The sequence below is a fragment of the Zalophus californianus genome, chromosome 2 (assembly GCF_009762305.2).
Source record: "Zalophus californianus isolate mZalCal1 chromosome 2, mZalCal1.pri.v2, whole genome shotgun sequence".
NCBI lineage: Eukaryota > Metazoa > Chordata > Mammalia > Carnivora > Otariidae > Zalophus > Zalophus californianus.
Genome location: NC_045596.1, coordinates 54,423,349 through 54,442,749, shown reverse-complemented (window position 1 = coordinate 54,442,749; position 19,401 = coordinate 54,423,349). Strand labels below are relative to the sequence as shown.

The window sequence follows — 19,401 nt, the reverse complement described above, 5'->3', positions numbered from 1 at the left end:
GTCAAGCACCCAACACAGCACTCACAAATGGTACCCTGGAAGGGGTGACAATGATTGTTGTTAGTAACAGCTATTATATCATCATCATCATTATTCATGACAAAGCTGTGGAGGAAAAGCAGCAAAGATTAACAGAGTCTCTCGAACTTTTGACTAAAAGGACTAAGTTCTGAAGCAGAAAGTATGTAGAAAAAAAATTCCATTGAAGTCACTTAGGCTTTGAATCTCATTTTACACCTTTGTTTTTCTTTCATATTTTGTTTTGTTTTTCCCAAGAAATAAGAGGAAAAAATGAGATTGATAAAATTTGCTATATTGAGGTTTCCTGGTTATGACCTCAAAAAAGAAGTAACCTGTCTTTTAACAAGTGTGTGGCCTTAAATGTGATATAAATACTTGTTTTTAGCTTCTGACCCAAAGTTTTGCAAAGGAATTAATCTGGGGTCAATATTTTCTACTGTTTCCTTGACTAATGGCTTTCCAAAGTGTATATACTACTAGCTTGCCATGTAGTCATAACAGCTTTTTTTTTTTATTTAAAGATTTTATTTATTTGACAGAGAGAGAGAGAGACAGAGGGAGAGGCAGGCTTCCCGCTGAGCAGAGAGCCCGATGTGGGGCTTGATCCCAGGACCCTGGGATCATGACCTGAGCCGAAGGCAGACGCTTAATGACTGAGCCACCCAGGCACCCTAGTCGTAACAACTTTAAGAAAACAAAGCCAAACCACTAAGTTTGTTGTAGGAATAGCTCTGTTTTAGGAATTCACACACCACTGGGTTGGGTAAAGTGGAATATTTTACATCAAGAGAGGGTCACCTGATAATTGGGCACTGAATGAGTTTTGCTTCTTCCCAAGAACTACTATCTTCCCTCCTACAGCTGATTGGTTAACTGATGGAGACAGTTTTACTTTCAAGCACTGCTTTGTATACTAGCCTGTCCTTTTCAGCTAGTATTTTGCCAGACACACATAAACTTGCATGGCTGCACATTTCTCCTACAACCTGTAAGAGAATGAATTGGTTCTGTGGGTTGTTATCCACCTGTGTTCAGGTGCTTCCTAATCATCTAGATTTTTTGCCAAAGTCTTTACATTAAGCTCTGCAGTCTAACAAACTAACATTCTACTACTCTCTACAACGGCTACCCTTTCTGGTAAACAGAAGATATGAAATCTAGTCCTTCTAAGAGTTCTATTTTGAGGCATTAGACAACACATATAACAATCCCTAACATCATAGATATATCTGGCTCATAAGGAAAATTGGTGCAACAACAGTTAAAATTTTTCTTACCCATTTCCAACCATAAACTATTCCCCAGAGCGTAAATGAGCATATTCCCGCTCTAGCATTAGAACGTGCTAGTTTGACCATTCCCCTCACTCTGCTTTCCAAATATGCACTTTTGGGGGGAGGAGGATTAGTTTTATGAAATGTTATGTTTTGAGAACCACCAGCTGTACAAAAGCACGAATTTCTATGTGAATTCAAACTGGAAGTGATTTTACTAAATTAGAATTACAGAAGTTTGATATGAATTCCTTTGCCAGACTCTTAGGAGTTTAAATATAGCTTAAATACAATAGAGATATAAGTAAAAACTGTGATGTTCAGTTCATATCCTAAGTATAGAAACTCATTGTGTTTGGTCGCAAACCACATCTTCAGCAGAAACACTGTTATTTCTGATAGCTCACGTTTACGGAAAATACAGTGCAAAACCTGGGCTAATTTAGACCATCTTAAAAAGATCAGGCTGCTGTTGTGCAGAAAATATGTGGTCTGTAAAGAGTCATTAGGTTCGGGCACTTTGTTCATTTCATACAGAATAATAATGCAGGGCTCACATGCTAATGGGTCAAACACTCAATCCAGCCAAGAAAATAAAATGAAGGAAAAAAGCTAATCACTCTCTTGTGTGATTTAGCTTTCCAGCAGTTAAATTTCTTTTTAAAACAAAATCTGAGAAATAGATTTTAATTCAGTTTTATGTGCTCTTAATTTTTTAAAGGCATACTCAATGCAATTTCCTAAATGCTGAAAAAGGACAAGGCTCCTTGACCAGGATGTACTCAACAGAAAAATTCACTTTTCTCCCAAGGCTTCTTCTAAGCTCACTTATATGTAGTGGCAGTCACAATTTTTATTTCTTTTGGATTTGTTTCAGAAGAGCTAATTGAATTATAAATCAAATTAAAATTGAGTAATCTGTGATATTCTACCATATTAGTTGAAAATACATTAACTCCAAATGTCAGCCTTTAAAATAGAAAATAATGAAACAACAAGAAGGTTAAGTTGACGTAGGTATTCATTGTGGAAAATCGTACACACACACACACACACACAGAGCTCTCTCACTTCACACACAGAACCAGGACCTGATCTACCTCTAACATTCTTGCCATCCATTCAGGGCACATGGCTGGTGTCTAAAGACAAGTATCTGTTTATATGGAGTAATTGGCAAGTGATGAAGCTTGTTGGGCTATGGCTCATTGTAATTATTTATTTTTACTGCCTTTACTCACTGTCAGTGTCTTTGTATTTAATATATTTAGAATTATTGATATTTTATAGTGGACTGACTGGTAAATAGATGCATTGATAGATATGTTTCAGCTAAAATAATTAATGGAATATTATTCCCAGAAAGAATAGCAAATTCAAGGATCAAAGTTCTGCTTATGCTTTTATATGAAAGATAATTACTTATTGAACATTTTCATTTAGGACAAAACCTGTATTTTAATTTCATTATCATTTGTCAAAGTGTTAACTAACCTGGAGTGCTTATTTATTGAAATGCAAGATTTCATAGACTCAGAGGTGGAGTGGACCTTAGCAGATCCAACCACCTTAGCTACATGGAAAAATCAACTTTTGCATGTAAGTATTACTGACTTTATCAAAGGTAAGCCATTTACCAGAAAGAAATTCTTAACCTTGACAAGAGGCTCCAAGGGCTCCTTTATATAGATGTCAGATTATGTCACTTCTTCATGCATCACAGTCCAGTGGCCTCTTGTGTCATTCAGAGTATATAACCTTAGCCCTTAGTGACCTGTAGGGCTCAGAGTGATCAGTCCCTCCCCTACCTCTGGAATCTCATTTACCACTGTTTGCTTGCTCACTGTATTGCAATCACAGAGGCCTCTTTTTGGTTTGAACAAACTGAGCCTTCTCCTGCCTCTGGGAATATGCACTTGCTGCCTGGAATGCTCTTGTCCTAGATACTGGCTTGGTTTGTCCCCTCACTTCCTTCAGGGCCTTGCTTAAATGTTAGCTAATGAAGTGGGCCTTCCCTGACCACTCTATATTAAAACAATAGAATCAGAAAGCGTTTCTCTGAACATCATCTCTGAGTATTCCCATCTCCCTCATCCTATTTAATTTTGTCCATAGACAAAATTACTTACTACTATATATATGACTTTGTAGTTTTGTATTTATTTACAGTCCATGATGCCTTACAAGAATGTGAAACTCCTTAAACCAGGGATGTTGTTTTGTTCAATAAAGATATGTGAAACAAATGAATGAATAGGAAAACTTACCCAGGATCAAAGTAATTTGCCCATTCTTCTTTTTCCCTATTACAAATATTAGCCTTGGCTCTGCTTCTGTAACATTCTCTCCCTAGTCTTGTGTTTATATTTTTAGCCCCAACAGAACACGTAGCAAGTGCTGATCTTGTGTGACTTTGCTTTTTAAAGTGATACCTTGCTTTTAACAATACCATACTTTTTTAATTAAACATACTCTATCTCCTGCCGGATAGTGATGGAGTAGCTTTTACTGTCACTACCAGGTCTCAGGATCATATTTCCCAAAGAAGGGTTCTTCTCAAGCATCTCAGTTGCTTCTTTCCGGGACACAATATAAAAACATCTACAGAGGTGAGACAAAAAACAGGATTTTTTTTTTTTAACTGATGAAGATCATTACTTGAAAAAATGCTACCAAAGTAACTCGAAGAGCTGCAGTTACTAACTTTTCTTAACTTAATTCCCAGCTTTCTTATTATAGTTACAGTGATACAGTTACTGTTATTACAATCCTGTGCCACTATTAAATACACTTTATGCTTAAGGCCTTCCCTCCTTCATTCCCTCCAAACCTCTTTCTTTAACCAAAAAAGACTTGAAAAGTTATCTGTTGGTCAGCATGTAATCACCAGTATCATCTGAAAATCTAAGATAAGAATTAATAGTGTATCCCCAGTTCATAATCTCAGTTTATAGTAAGCTCTTAGATAAATAACATTTGTTGGTGGTTTCTCTTCAGGGACACAAAGCATCTCTTTATATGCTTCTCTTGTATGGTCTGTTTTAAATAACTGGTATTTAAGGATATGTCTGAATTCACTCCTTTGGGTATAATATAGCTTTCTAATGGCATTGGTGCTATTTTTATGTGTAACATTTTTAAGAAAGCACTTCCCATCTCTATAGTAAATATTGTCGCCAATGAAAAGTCTGGTTTGTTTTTTTTTAAAGATTTTTATTTATTTATTTGACAGAGAGATAGCGAGAGAGGGAACACAAGCAGGGGGAGTGGGGAGGGAGAAGCAGGCTTCCCGCCGAGCAGGGAGCCCTGTGCGGGGCTCGATCCCAGGACCCTGGGATCATGACCTGAGCCAAAGGCAGACGCTTACCAACTGAGCCACCCAGGCTCCCCGAAAAGTCTGCTTAATCAACAGAGAAAAATCTGGCAGGATATGCAATACCCTGTTATGTTAACGGTGAATATCTCTGACTGGTTGGACAAAGAAGGATTTAATAGTCTTTTTATCTATCTGTAATAAATATATATTACTTGTTTTATTGAGCAAAAAAGAAAAAGAAGCAGTCTTCTTGACTTTTAACCCATCAGTCCATCAGATGTCCCTGGTTTCAGCCAAGAGTGATGGTAGGCAAGTTTCAGCAATTGTGGTACAGCCAGACTCTGTGTGAGAACCTGATGTCACGGGTGGTACCCGGACAAGTTTCCCCGACAAGAAGACCACGATTCCAGGAGGAAAGACCTCACCATCTTAGTCACACTTTCCAGCAATGTAAGAGCAAAAAATAAAGGTGTTGCTGAATTCAGCCTGTCTGTGCCTCTTCATTTCCCCAACACCACCTTACACACTTTACACAGGGCCTTCCTCAAGTTCAAGCTCAATGACTACTCACTGACGGGACAACTGAATAGAAAATTCAGATACTTAAAACTCTTTGGTGTAATTTTCTGACAGAAAATCAGTCCATCATGGATTTGCATGGTGGAAAAAAAAAAAAAAACTTATTTTCTTTCTTTCTACATAGCAGTTTTTATTTAGGTTTGGGCTTTGGAAAGAAGATCTATTTGGTCTGAAGGTGTGGGTGGAAGGGAGTTTCCTGTGTGGTAAGAGGGTTGGTTCAAAGCTGCATTTTGCATTTTGTTGATCATGACACAGAAGAGGAACTGTGGCATCAACTCAGAGATCTAATGTGACGGCTTACTGTCCCTGCTTGAATGAGGTCAGGGGCTCACTGTCTTTGATAACTGGAAATTAATATTAACAACCTAATAACAAACCCCGGAGTTCGCGGTGCACTTACGCTGGCATAGGACTCAGTGCATCTGCATAATCTTCAATCGGTTCCTTCTCCTTTTCCATAGCTGAGCTCGGGGTCCGCTCTATCTCAATCCTCCTTTTTTTCTCTCTCTGTAGGACTTCATGCAGTCGAATTACTTGCCCAGGGAGGAGGGACATGTGTAGGGGAACTGACAGCTGAAACCAATGAAAGCAGTAGGCAAACAAGAAAGCAGAATGACTAACTGGTGTTAGCAACAAGGAGACCGCTGTGGTCCTCAGGGGCTCCACTTATCTGACACAGCGGATGGATAGAATCGTGAATAGAGGATCTTGGTGTCTTAAAACTACCTCCCAACCAACCAAACAGCTTTAACCTGTGCACGGTGCCCAACCTTCCTACAAGTGTTCCTTTCAACCTGGCACACAGCAAAGTATACCCACCTTGCACTACAAGCTAATTCGAGTAACAAACCTCTCACTGTTCATGCTGAGTTCACTCGTTCTTGCTGCCAGGGAAGTCCCAGAGCACCTGCAAGGTGCCCTGCTCTCCCACAGCTAACCTAGAATTAGCTCCCCCAGCCATATGACAACATGGAGTTAAGATGAACTCTTCATTAGATGACTGAGAATTGGTAGTCAGAGGTCCATATTCCAGTTTATTTGTATGTATATTTCAAACTGACATTCACACATTAGGATTACGATACTGCTCTACTTCGTTTTGACCTTTTTTAGAGATGTATTTTGGATTGAGCAACCTATGCCCTCCTGATATTCATACCTCTGATATACATCTCCTTATGGCCTATTTACATGTTCTTATTAATTCTTATTGTTTCTCTCTTATACATTGCATATATATGACATTTGAAATAAAAACATAATAAGGGTATGCAATCAAAAAGTTATTCCTCTGGATAACTAAGCTAATAATCACTACAGCTATTTCCTTATATACCTATCCAGAAAAAAATAATAGAATGAGGTGAAACTAATGAAAAAGCTACAGCTTATTAATTGCCTATTATGTCCCAAGAATTGTGCTATCCCAAATCCTCACAGCAATACTATAATATAGGTAATGTTATTCCTACTCTACAAGTAGGAAAAAAAAAGATTCAGAAAGATTAAATAACTAGCCCAGGGTCACACAGCTAGAAAGTTTATTTAATTCAAAAGCAAAGTCTCTGCTCTTTCGACTACAATCTGTGCTTCTCAAACTTCTGGTAAAATTCTCTTAACAACAGCACGGTGGGAATATACACAGAGAGTGTTCAGGGAACATAGTAAAAACCAACATTTACAGAGCACAAAATTTAAGACAACTTTTCTTCTCTTGGAAATTCACATGAATTTTATTTTGTATTCTGAATATACCTATGTACATGTTAATATGAAAACAATGCTTTTTATCCTTACCGCAAAGAAAAAAACTAAAAACACATTTTTTATGCCAAAACATCAAGTATAATTAGTGTGCCAGGAGGAGGCACCCCAAGGTTTTCCAGTGGCTTTAGTGTTCTCCTCGATAACCTTACTCACATACCCTTGGGGGACTTGGATCCCAATGTAAGAAGTGCCGTGCCACACAATGATGCTTTTCCACAACACCAAAGCAGTTTCCCAAAAAGTTTCTTCCGCTTCACAAGGCAACGTGTCTCACATCTTTAACTGGCCCCCTTTTCTAGCCTCCTGTGACTTCCCCGCATGGTAGCCGAGCCTCCAACTTTTACCTGTTATTGGCTGATATAAAGAACCAGCATCTATCATCTCGGTAAAGTGCGGTGCGTATTTCATATGACCGCAAAGCCTTCACTTAGGAGCTAGCGTTGGACAGACTCTGTATTTAACTGACGGTGATAAACATAGAAAGTTTTCTTCTCTAAAGGTATCAGAGAACATGGTGCTTTTTGGGGGGCTGGCTCTCAAAGTCCCTCATGTTTATGACAATTGCTACAATAGCTGCATTTAAAATAATGGAGATCCTGCTGCAACAGTTAACCGTAAGCAGTTTTGGTCTTACTGTTTGTCTCTGATAAGATGCCACAGAATTGAACATGTAAGCATCGCTTTGTCTTACGACTCACTAAGCAAATGTTTGAAGGTGAATTTTCATTTTGATTGGCTGTCTGTTATATTGTTTATGTTCTTCACGACATTCATCTCTTAGCATTTTATAAATATGTTTTAAGTGAATAAGAAAGTAATTGGAAAGTACTTTAGAAGATGCTGTGTGAGCTATAGATATCAGCATTACAAAGGACCACTGTGTTAAAGGACAGGACCAAAAAGTCTATCTCCCTGACCACCTGTAACTCTCCAGCTAGCGTAAGGCCCTGTTTACTTTCTACACAACAGTTACCACAATTTTAAATTATCTTGTTCATTTTCTTTCTTCCTTTCCATCCACCTGATAAAAATATGAATTTCACGAGTAAGTGTAAGGGTTTATATCTCTCCTTTCCAATTCTTGTATTTTTGACCCCTTTCACTCTGTGTGGTTCATAGCCAGTGTCCAGTAAATATTTGTTGAATTAATGAATCAATCGAAAGTAATGTCCTTCCTACCTACCTCTGTTACTGTAAGAATGAAGCCTCTCCATTCTTCCCCACTTTCTGTGTTCTCTGTCTAAAGAGGAAAACAAAAAGATAAAGACAAAGAAGAAAAGACATGAATGATTGTAAACATTAACTTCAGATAACTTTAGAATTTCATACAATTGTTTCATAAGTCTCAAAATGTGTAAAGCCATCAAAACCCAGCAAATCTTGATTTCGGCTCAGGTCATGACCTCAGGGTCATGGATTGAGCGCCCCATCGGGCTCCCTGCTCAGCGTGGAATCTGCTTGAAATTCTCTCGCTCTCTCTCTCCCCCTCTCCTTCTGCCCCTCCCCCCACTCATGCTTTTTCTCTCTCTCTCTCTCAAAATACATAAAATCTTAAACAATCTTATTGTACTGTACTCACCCTTCTTGTGATGATGTGAGCTGATAAAATGACTACATGATGAAATGAAGTGATATGTATGACATAGGCACTGTGACGGAGTGGTAGGCTACTACTGACCTTCTGATGATAGGTCGGAAGGAGGATCATCTGCTTCTGGACCGCAGTTGACTGCAGGTAACTGCAATCGCTTTAAACAGAGACTACGGTACTGTAATATTTTTTTCTGGGTGTACAGTGACAACTTGAACAAACAGATCTCTGCTCATGGGGAGTTTAGATTTTTGTGAGATTAATACCGTATTTTACAAACTGTGTATCTAACACAGTTCTTTTTGGAGTTTTTCTAACTGTAACAATAATGTTCTTTGTCATTTTTTTTCCTTTTCTAATACAGAATCCAATCCAGGATCACACATCACATTTAGTTGTCATAACCCCAGTTTCCATAATTGGGAGCAGGTGTCCAGTGTTCCTTTGGCTTTTCTTACAGTGGTATTTTTGAAGACTATAAGCCAATTACTTTGCAAAATATGTCTCGATTTGTGAAATATGGGTTTGTCTAATTCAGTGGTTCCCAACATGTATCATGTTGGACATGTCTCAGATTCATCTGGGAACTTGGTGAATGTCAATTCAAGAACAAATTTTTAAAAACACCAGATGGGATCTCTGACTTTGTTGGAGGACAAAAATATATGGTTTCAATGTGCTTGTATACTAAACAAGGGAACATAACCTTTCAAGTCCCTATTTAGAAAACTGCCGTTTTTGGCAAAAGGCAAGAAATATTAACAAAGTACAAGACTTGGCAGCTTGGCAGCTCCTCTTATAATTCCTCTTTTTCTCAGCCACTGGATTGTGAAGAGGCCAATACTATTTATAACCACAACTTGTTTCCAACTGATTGCTTCTCCTTACTCACCTTCAGTTGCACTTCCTCTTTTGGCAAAACAAGGGTGAATTTTGCACAATTCTTTTCAGTTGAATTCTGGTCAGTAAGGCATGTGAGGTCTATTAGGTCTAACTTGTCGACATACTGCAGAGATAAAGGAAATCTCATTACATTATTTCATGGGTAACATACATTAGGTCTGGCAGGCAGGAATATAAGTAATCTCTTCCTTTCAACTGATTTGTACCTTGCATGTTATCCTGGTTTTCAACTGGGCATTGCAACTCTTCCGAACCCAGAGGGCGTTTGGAAAACGTATTATGTGGCGGTGTGCTGGACCCGACTCATACAGGTTAGCAAAAGCTGATTTTTTAATTTTTAGGAATTTTGTAAGACAGTCACTAAACAACAGCCATTATTAAAAATTAAATGATATAGGCATACAATTATTTTTAAAACAAGGTAATTAAATTCAAAACTCATTATTTCCTTTTTTTTTCTAAAGATCTTATTTATTTATTTGACAGAGACATAGCGAGAGAAGGAACACAAGCAGGGGGAGTGGGAGAGGGAGAAGCAGGCTTCCCACAGAGCAGGGAGCCCAATGCAGGGCTCCATCCCAGGACCCTGGGATCATGACCTGAGCCAAAGACAGACACTTAACGACTGAGCCACCCAGGCACCCCACAAAACTCATTATTTTCTAATTGTATTACTAAATAGTATTCAGTATGCTCTTGAGGTTATTTACATCTTCATTTCTGTTTGATGGAATACCATCTAATGGTGCATTACTGTACCTTTCTTCCCAATTCAGTGAGGTCACACTCATAGGTTGAAATCAGCTATGGTGGAAGTATTTGCATCCTGGAAATTGGCAAATCTTACAAATTAGGGCTTGATTTACTCTTTAATTGTCCTAGGGGCCAGCAATTTTTTCTTTTTTTTTCTGCACAGGCTAGATAGTAAATGCTTCCGGCTTTGTGGACCAAATGGAGTCTCTGTTGCAAATTCCTATTGTTGTTGTTTTAATACAATACTTTAAAAATGTAAAAAATATTCTTAGCTCATAGACTGTACAAAATCAGGCCCACTGGCTAGATTTGGCTCAAGGACCACAATTTGCTCTGCTCTGGTTGAGACATAAGAAAGTGAGGGAGAAAAATGTTAATAATGCAGGTGAAACTATTTTTTTATTTATTTTTTTAAAGATTTTATTTATTTATTCATGAGAGACAGAGAGAGAGAGAGAAGCAGAGGGAGAAGCAGGCTCCCAAGGAGCAGGGAGCCCAATGCGGAACTCGATCCCAGGACCCTGGGATCATGACCTGAGCCGAAGGCAGACGCTTAACCATCTGAGCCACCCAGGCACCCGATGCAGGTGAAACTTTAAAGTTTGTTGTGTCTGAAACTTTTTCATTGTTAACAGAACAAAAAATTGACAAAATATTCTTCCGTAATTAGAAACTATTGTTACTCAGCAAAGAACTTGCCCGTGTCATTGACAAAGAGGTGACATATATAATTATTGCTTTACTTTCCTCTTATTCCTTAATGTAAACAAAAATATCAGCCAACGTTCATGTCAAATGTCATATTTAATGACAATAAATTTATTAGGGAAACAGCAGATTGGGAAACAACTCCATTTGTCAAATCATGATTGAATTGCAATCATAGTTGGCTATGGATCCAAATTCAGAAAAATCACTGAAAGTATTCTATGGGAATCAATTACCTATATGGAAATTACAATAAAGAATATTGTGTATTTTATTTTTTAACTGTGTGCTACACATTCTTATCAGTAATATTTATAATAGATTTATGTACATATATTCATATACACAATTTTTTCCAGAATGCTATTCGACATTTTTCACATGCCACTGGTTATGAGGATCCTATTAAGAAATTCCTATCTTATCCCAATACAATAAGAATGTAATATATGGTGATTAACATAACATAATAAAAAAAAGAAAAATAAATTAAAAAAATTTCTTCTGAACAATTGGTATCTATGGACTGGTCTGTATGCAACTGGTCTGTATGCAATTGGCTTTCTAATATTAGATCAAAACCACTTCCAGTAAGCTCAGTAGAGTTTTTATGGCATAATATTTTTTCTGAATTAGCCTCATTCTTTACTTCTTTTTATTTTCCTCTGTTTTGCCCAACATAACTTATTTTGCTCTGTTCTTGTAGGTCTCCTTATTTTACTTTTCTGAATAAAGTAAGGCATAAAAATAAGTAAGTAAATTTTTTTCCAGATCTATTCCTATGTTGATGAAGTTAAGGGTAATTTGGGTTGGCCTATTTATTTTCAGTGAACAAAGAGCAAAATTTAAAATGGAAGGGAAGGTATAAGGGAAGCAGGATAGAATTTCAAATTACATAAGATCTTTTTCTGATAGATTGTCTAGATTAAGCTAAATGAATTTTGCTGATACAAAGGAGGAAGCAACAGAGGAAGAAGTGGCCAAATTAGATAGAGTGCTGTAAACTGATCTATTGATTAAAAGAAAGGAAGTTCTATCTTTTTTTTTTTTAACTATAGTGTTGAAAAGAGCCTTAAAGCTCATCTGTCTAATCTATTGCCCTCATGCTTGAATCTCCTTCACGGTATCCCTCCATGTAGCCATCCTGTCTATGCTGGAATATCTCAAACAACAGGAAACTCAGGCCTCCTATGCCACTCTGCCTACTAGAGCAAGCTTTTCCTCATATTAAGCCATAGTTTTTCTTCCAGAGAATTTCCATCCATTGGTCCCAGTCCCCTTTCTCTGCAATAACATGAAACAAATTCACAGGCTCTTTCGCATGACTCCTGACAGCCTTTCAAATAAAGGCAGCTTTAAATTCTGCCCAACTATCTGCCGAATATGTACAGTTCTCACCTGTTCTGTCTCTGTGCTTTCTCCTGAGAAGATCACCCAACACATTCCTAAAGCCTGTACCCTCTTTTAACAAAATCGGTAGATGGACAGTTCTGCAGTATTTCATTGCAACAGTCTCTTCGTGGCACAATGGTTCAGAATGCTGGCTCAGGAGCAAGATCTGGATTCTACCTCTTTTGTTCACTGTCTGATCTTGCACAATTTCTGAATCCTGAAACTTGACTACCCTCATCTATAAGTGGTGATTAAAACAGTACCCACTCTGCACAGTTGTTGTGAGAATTAGATGAGATATTGTATATAAAATGCTTGAATTGCGGGCATCTGGGTGACTCAGTCGGTTAAGCATCTGCCTTTGGCTCAAGTCATGATTCCAGGGTCCTGGGATCGAGTCCCACGTCGGGCTTCTTGCTCAGCGGGGAGCCTGCTTCTCCGCCCCTCCCTGGCTTGTGCACTCTCTCTCTCTCTCACTCTCTCTCAAATAAATAAAATTTTAAAAGTTGAAAAAATAATAAAATGCTTGATTGCTTACTCTGTGCCAGCTACTCAAGTCCTTACCTTCACTACCTCGTTTAAACCTTTTGATAACCTCATGACATGGGCTACTCTTTTCATCCTAATTTTAGAGATGTGAAAGTAAACATGTTGGACATGATCTTTTATTTGGTCGTCTAGGTATACTTTTATCCCTTCACTACACAGTGCTACGCACCAGGAGAGAGACTGATGTGGACAACATCTGACTTCCCACTGCGTGGGACCCTGGTTGACACTGGCAGAAGATCAGAAGACCAAGGAGAGTGAGCTATTTATTATCCTATGCAATTGTTTCCTCAAAGATCATACTCCTCTCAATACACTCACCTTCGCACACCTCGGTTCACCGTTCTCCCCACTTTTTTTTCATATCCTGGACATGATAGAAGGGTGCTGTTACTAGCCTCAGAGTTCTGTTCTACCCTTTGTGGTTTTCCTATATCCTGTCCACAGCTTTGAATATAGCATCTTCATTAAATTTTCTTCAAAAATGCCCAATTTGAGGAGTGCCTGATTGGCTCAGTCAGTGGAGCATGAACTCTTCATCTCGGGCGTTCAAGCCCCACGTTGGGTGTAGAGATTACTTAAAAATAAAATCTTTAAAAAAAATGCCCAATTTGAGATGTCATCTGTTTCCTACCACTTCCCTGTCTGATAGACTGAGACACAGAGAGGTTGGTAACTGGCCCGAGAACCCACAGCTCACAGTGGCAGGGCCAGCATAAACACCCAGGCAGTCAGCCTGAAGAGCAGGTACCGCCTCCTGCCAGGGAGTAAGTGAGCAGTACGTGTTTGCTCTGCTGCTTACCTGTACTACACAAGGTGTAGGCCAGGGGTTGTCACGGGTTTACTGCCATCAGTAGGAAGTAGGAAGGCACAACAGAAGAATTCATTTTGTTAAAATTTATTATAGTGTTTGGAAACACCTTTACACAAATCTATCCAGAACTCCAGTGAAGGATGATCATTTTAAGTTTGTTTTTTGTTTATTTTTTAAAACGACGTCTGGTGAGTTTACTACAAATGGCACTGAAATGCCTGCAGGTGGAATACATCACAAAGGCTCTTTTTCTGTTCCTTTCATTAGATCTGGACATGTAATAATGATGTTCTAAGAACTGTGGGCTACTATATCCACGGTCCAAAGTGTTTATATTTAAACAAGTGACCAGGGGCGCCTGGGTGGCTCAGTCGTTACGTGTCTGCCTTCGGCTCAGGTCATGATCCCGGGGTCCTGGGATCGAGCCCCACATCGGGCTCCCTGCTCGGCAGGAAGCCTGCTTCTCCCTCTCCCACTCCCCCTGCTTGTGTTCCCTCTCTTGCTGTCTCTCTCTGTCAAATAAATAAATAAAATCTTAAAAAATAATTTAAAAAAAAAAGCAAGTGACCAGATCATAAAATCTCCTAAGGGCATTGCATTCCAAGGTAGGCAAGCATTTGGCACTAAAATATTATTTGTGGAAAAAATGAAATATACATTTTTCCATTTTTGTGGGAAAGTTGAAATATAAATCACTTATTTGAAATTACTACTAATAAATAAGTCTTAGAATCTCTTTATTGTTATTCTCATGCTTAAGCTCTTAGAAGTCCTCTGTAGTGGGTTATGTTTTTGTTTCCCTAGGAAAATTAAATTGTGTCATATGTTATAAGGCTTTGGGGGTTATCTAGCTCCTTTCAGATCATTAGTGCATGCTAGAGCAAGGTAAAAAGCTGGGGAAATTTAGGCTATCCCTTGGCATTAAATAAGTTGTATCTAGATATCTGGCTAAAGTTTTCACATTTCGAGACACCTCCGTGGCTCAGTCAGTTAAATATCTGCTTTCAGCTCAGGTTATGATCTTGGGGTCCTGGGATAGAGCTCTGCGTCCAGCTCCCTGCTCGACAGGGAGTCTGCTTCTCCCTCTCCCTCGGCCCTTCCCCCCTGCTTGTGCTCTCTCTCTCTCAAATAAATACACAAAATCTTAAAAAAAAGTAAAATAAAAATTTCATGTCTCAGCTATGTTTCTATTATTGGCATCCGAAAGAAAAAAAATGCAAAGTGTTTTTTTTTTTAAGATTCATTCATTTATTTTGACAGAGAGAGCCACAGCGAGAGAGGTATAATAAAAGTTCTTATTTGAATTGGTTTTACTAGAATATCTTTATGTCAGAAGACAGAAAACCCCAAATGAATAAAACTATATGACAAGTCTATATTAGGAAAAATTCAGTCAACTGAATATGTTTTACTACTTACTGTTGGACTTTTTTTGTCAGAATAAAAGAAAAGTGTAGTTCCTCTCAACTCTGTCCAATAATGTTTATACACCTGTGGGAAAAAATTATAAGCATTATTTCATTGGTATATATTCAACTATTTTCCTATTAATATTTTTCTTTATAACTTTCTTAATCGCTATTTGATATAAGGTTCTTCTTTATCCTGAGATAAATCACCTAATTTTATAGCTTAATTTTACATTTAACTCTTGATTAAATCCTTTACAAATTTATTTTAGCATAAGGTGTGAGGTAAGGATGTAATTTGATTTGTGTTTAAATAGATCATTTTTCAAAACTTTCCCCATTGATTTAAGACACGACTTTTTATGTAGGTTTCAGTGGAAGTTTGCACCTGTAAGAGGGGTCATTTAAAGGGTCAGGATAGGACAAGCATTAAATATCTACATTCCAGAACAGTTGAAAGGATTGAATGGATTGATAAATGTAAAGCACTTAGCAGAGTACATGGCTCGTAGTTTCAGTTCTATAAATAGTATATGTTTATATAAATAAAGGCAATGTGAACCGTTCATAATCATAAAAATAATTTAACATGATCAAAACTGAACTTTGAAGTCCAAATTTCATTCGTGTGGTGAATATTTCATTATTGCTACATTCACATTATTATGGGTTCTATAGAAATACAACTTTTTAAGTTTAAAAAAATGTAAAGTCTCATTTCACTCAAGTGAAAATTTATTTAAATAAGGGGAATTTACCTTTTATTTTTTATTTATTTTTTATTTATTTTTGAGAGAGAGAGAATGACAGAGAGAGAGAGAATGAGAGGAGTGAGGGTCAGAGGGAGAAGCAGACTCCCTGCTAAGCAGGAAGCCCGATGTGGGACTCGATCCCGGGACTCCAGGATCATGACCTGAGCCAAAGGCAGTCGCTTAACCAACTGAGCCACCCAGGCGCCCCAGGGAATTTACATGTAATATGAAGACTGTCTATATTACGAAAGAATGGCAAGGGGATTTCAAGAATAAAATCCTTCCACATCTTAAGACTTACCTCATACACAGCTCTTTCCAAAAGTATGTTTTTTAAAAATTCCAGTTTCATAGACATGTTGATCATTCTTCCTTTAGGGTTTAATAAGCTCAATTTTTATAACACATTGGATTATCTTGATTTATATTGAGGATTAATATAAGGGAATTACATGAAATTTTTTTCTTTTGCTTATAAAATGTGAAGATACTTTTATATATTATGGTATTTTGGGTCTCTTTAATACTGACATATCATTTATCCTTTTTTTGACCAGAAAACGTCACCTCTTCAGAATTTATATACGTCTTTTCTCAAATACTGGGAACTCTACGGCCCATCTTGTTTTTATTTGCCTCGGCTCCCCGGAAGCTCAAGATTAAATTCATTTTGAATTAAAACAACCATCTTTCTTATGTTCTTAATAGAACTACTTTCTCCCTTTCTCTTCATGCCTGATAAGGTGCTATTTTAGTTAGCTTTTACTGTGTAACACGCCACCCTAAAACTTAGCAGACCAAAATAGCAAACATTTTCTATTTCCCATCATGCTGAGGCTGGTGATGATTCTTTGGGCATACCTCCCTGTGGCAGATCTAGGGTGGCCTCACTCACTTGCCTGGGGTCTTAGCTGGAAGGCAGAACTGAGAGTGATACAATCAGAAACATATTTGGTCTTTTTCCCCAGTTCCTGGCATAGAGATTCTAAAACTCGGCATTTCCTGAGGGACAGGAGTGTTTTTATTATTCACAATGAGCCCCTTTACATAATACCTGAGTTTATACTAATGAGGTGACTTCGGATGGGACCCCTGGTAGCTTCAGGCTAGGTCTGGTGGCCAGAAGAACAACTGATTAATGGGTTGGAATTTTCAGCTCCACCCACCAACCTCTAGGCAAAAAGGGGGGTGGGCTGGGAGATTTAAGTTTCATAAAAACTCTTGAACAATGTGATTTGATGAGATTCGTAATTGGTGAACACATCCACATCCTGGGAGGGTAGTGCGGCCCGACTCAATAGAGACACAATAGTGTTTGGGACCCTTCCAGACCTTGCCCCAAGTACCTCTTCATCGGCCTGTTCTTTTGCATCCCTCACCAGTAAATATAAGTAAAGTGTTTTCCTGAGTGCTGTGGGCCATTCTAGTAAATTATCAACTCTTAGGAGGGGGTCATGGGAACTCTTTTTTTTTACCTTAAGATTTATTTATTTATTTTAGAGAGAGAGAGAGAGAGAGAGAGCCAGCAGGGGGAGGGGCACAGGAAGAGGGAAAGACAGAATCCCAAGCAGACTCCCCGCCAAGCATGGAGCCCAACTCAGGGCTCCATCTCACAGCCCTGAGGTCATGACCAGAGCCAAAATCAAGAGCTGGACATTTAACCGACTAAGCCATTCAGGTGCCCCAGGAACTCTTGATTTATAGTGAATTGATCAGAAGTATGGGAGGCCTGGAACTTAAAATTGGTGACTGAAGTGGAGGGCAGCCCTGTGGGACTGAGCCCTTAATTAAGCCAAGGGCAGCCCTGTGGGACTGAGCCCCTAATTAAGCCCATAATTAAGTGTCAGAATTGAGCTGAATTGTTCAACACCCACTTGGTGTCCAGAGAATCAGAGAAGTGATTGTTGGTGTTGGAAAACCCCCCACTGAGGCAACTGGAGTCTCACTCCATAGGGTCTTGTCTCCAGTCAGGTAACCTAGACTTGTTCACATGCTAGCGGAAGGATTCCCAGGAACAAGAGCGGGCAAGATCCAATGTCTGAGTACTTTCTAATGTGCTTTTGTCACGTTCACCAAAGCATGACCCAGTCCAGATTTCGAGGGGTAGAAAAATAAAGGCAATCTCTTGATGGAAGAGCAGAAAAGTCACATTTCAAAGGGAGATGCATACAGTGAGGCTTGAACAAATTGGTAGTATTACTGTAGCGATCTACCTTAGGGACAGAGCTGGAACGTGGCACAGGTTTCCTTTGTCCAGGACCTGTGGTCTTTCCACAACATCCTACCTCCTAATTGACAGTTGGCTATAATGTAATGTATGGAACCTGCTGATGCCTCCTGAGCCAAGAACAAATTAACAAAGACCAATTCTAAGGGGCATAGGATTGAAGGATCAGCCAAAAGATGGCCCCCAAAGGAACAATTATGAAAATGGGCAAATAAATTCTTCCTTTTATCTGAAATCCAGATACCCAGTATTTACCTGAGTCAAGAAGTGTAATAAGGCCAGAGAACAAACCTTGCCTTCAGCCCCATCAGAAATCTTTTATTTCCCTCTTTTCATATACATAGTGTTTGTTATTGGCATTGCGGTAGCGCTTTGCCTGGATTTTCTGCTGCCTTCTTATGCCCTCCGATCTACCCTGCACAGTGCAAGAGAGTGAATTATCTCCTCCACAGACAGTAGGACTGTCCCAGGTTGGGAGACAATATGCTCAACTTAGTCCCTTTCCATCCTCTCTCTGCTCAGCCTACTGGGAGGGAGTGGGCAATCTGCTCTGGTCATGCCATGTGGCAAAGGGCCTCTAAGAGGGGCAGCATTGTGGCTCTTAAACTGAGTCAGTGAGTGACTCAAGGTAGCTCAAGCCTATCTAAATTTGGGGTAAAGTGTTAGCATTGTTTTGGCCATAAATCTAAACCACATATTATTAATAGATTTTATTGATGATAAAAGTACCTGACTGATCTTTGTGGGATTCCTCTGTCTTAATTTTTAGTTGGTTTCATACTTAGGAGACAAAAAAAAAAAAAAAAAAAAGATCCCACAAATGGATATAAAAATCTACAGAGCAGGGGAAGTGGGAGTAACTGCTAATGGGGTTCCTTTTTAGCATGAGGAAAAGGTTCTAGAACTAGATTGTGGTAATGTTGCACAACTTTGTGAATGTATTAAAAGTACTGAATTATAACGGTGATGATGATGATGACAACTGTGTCTCCTATATGAGGGGGCACTGTTAAGGGACCAAGAGTAGAGGTAGACACCAGCCTCTTGCTCTTGCTTCTTAGAGTTGTTTAAGGATTAAATGGAATAATACTATATATAAAGCACATAGGACCTGGGATTTAGCAAGTGTTCCATAAATGTTAGCCACTTAAAAAAAAAAAAAAAGCATTGTCTCATCACTCATATTAACAGGTACTTTGCATTTTAAATTATCCATATATTTTTTGCACAATAGTGATTTTATGTGTGTATGTGACAGTGGTAGCATCTAAAAATCTCCAAAATAGATCTTTTTTGATGGGATTCAGTATGAGAAGGGAAGGATATTTTGTGAGCCAGGATAATGA

The 19,401-nt window shown here is 38.6% G+C and overlaps 1 protein-coding gene across 2 annotated transcripts in view; it reads right to left on the bottom strand.

Moving 5' to 3' along the window:
- The window catches only part of STAP1 (signal transducing adaptor family member 1), a 40,179-nt gene that overhangs the window by 14,355 nt on the left and 6,423 nt on the right, over positions 1-19,401 (bottom strand). For both annotated transcript variants that reach the window (XM_027600713.2, XM_027600712.2), the window contains exons 2-6: positions 15,087-15,158; positions 9,441-9,554; positions 8,141-8,197; positions 5,591-5,763; positions 3,768-3,896 (exon numbers count right to left, since the gene is read on the bottom strand). In XM_027600713.2, the coding sequence (XP_027456514.1) occupies positions 3,768-3,896; positions 5,591-5,763; positions 8,141-8,197; positions 9,441-9,554; positions 15,087-15,158 (545 nt within the window). The remainder of the gene's footprint in view (positions 1-3,767; positions 3,897-5,590; positions 5,764-8,140; positions 8,198-9,440; positions 9,555-15,086; positions 15,159-19,401) is intronic.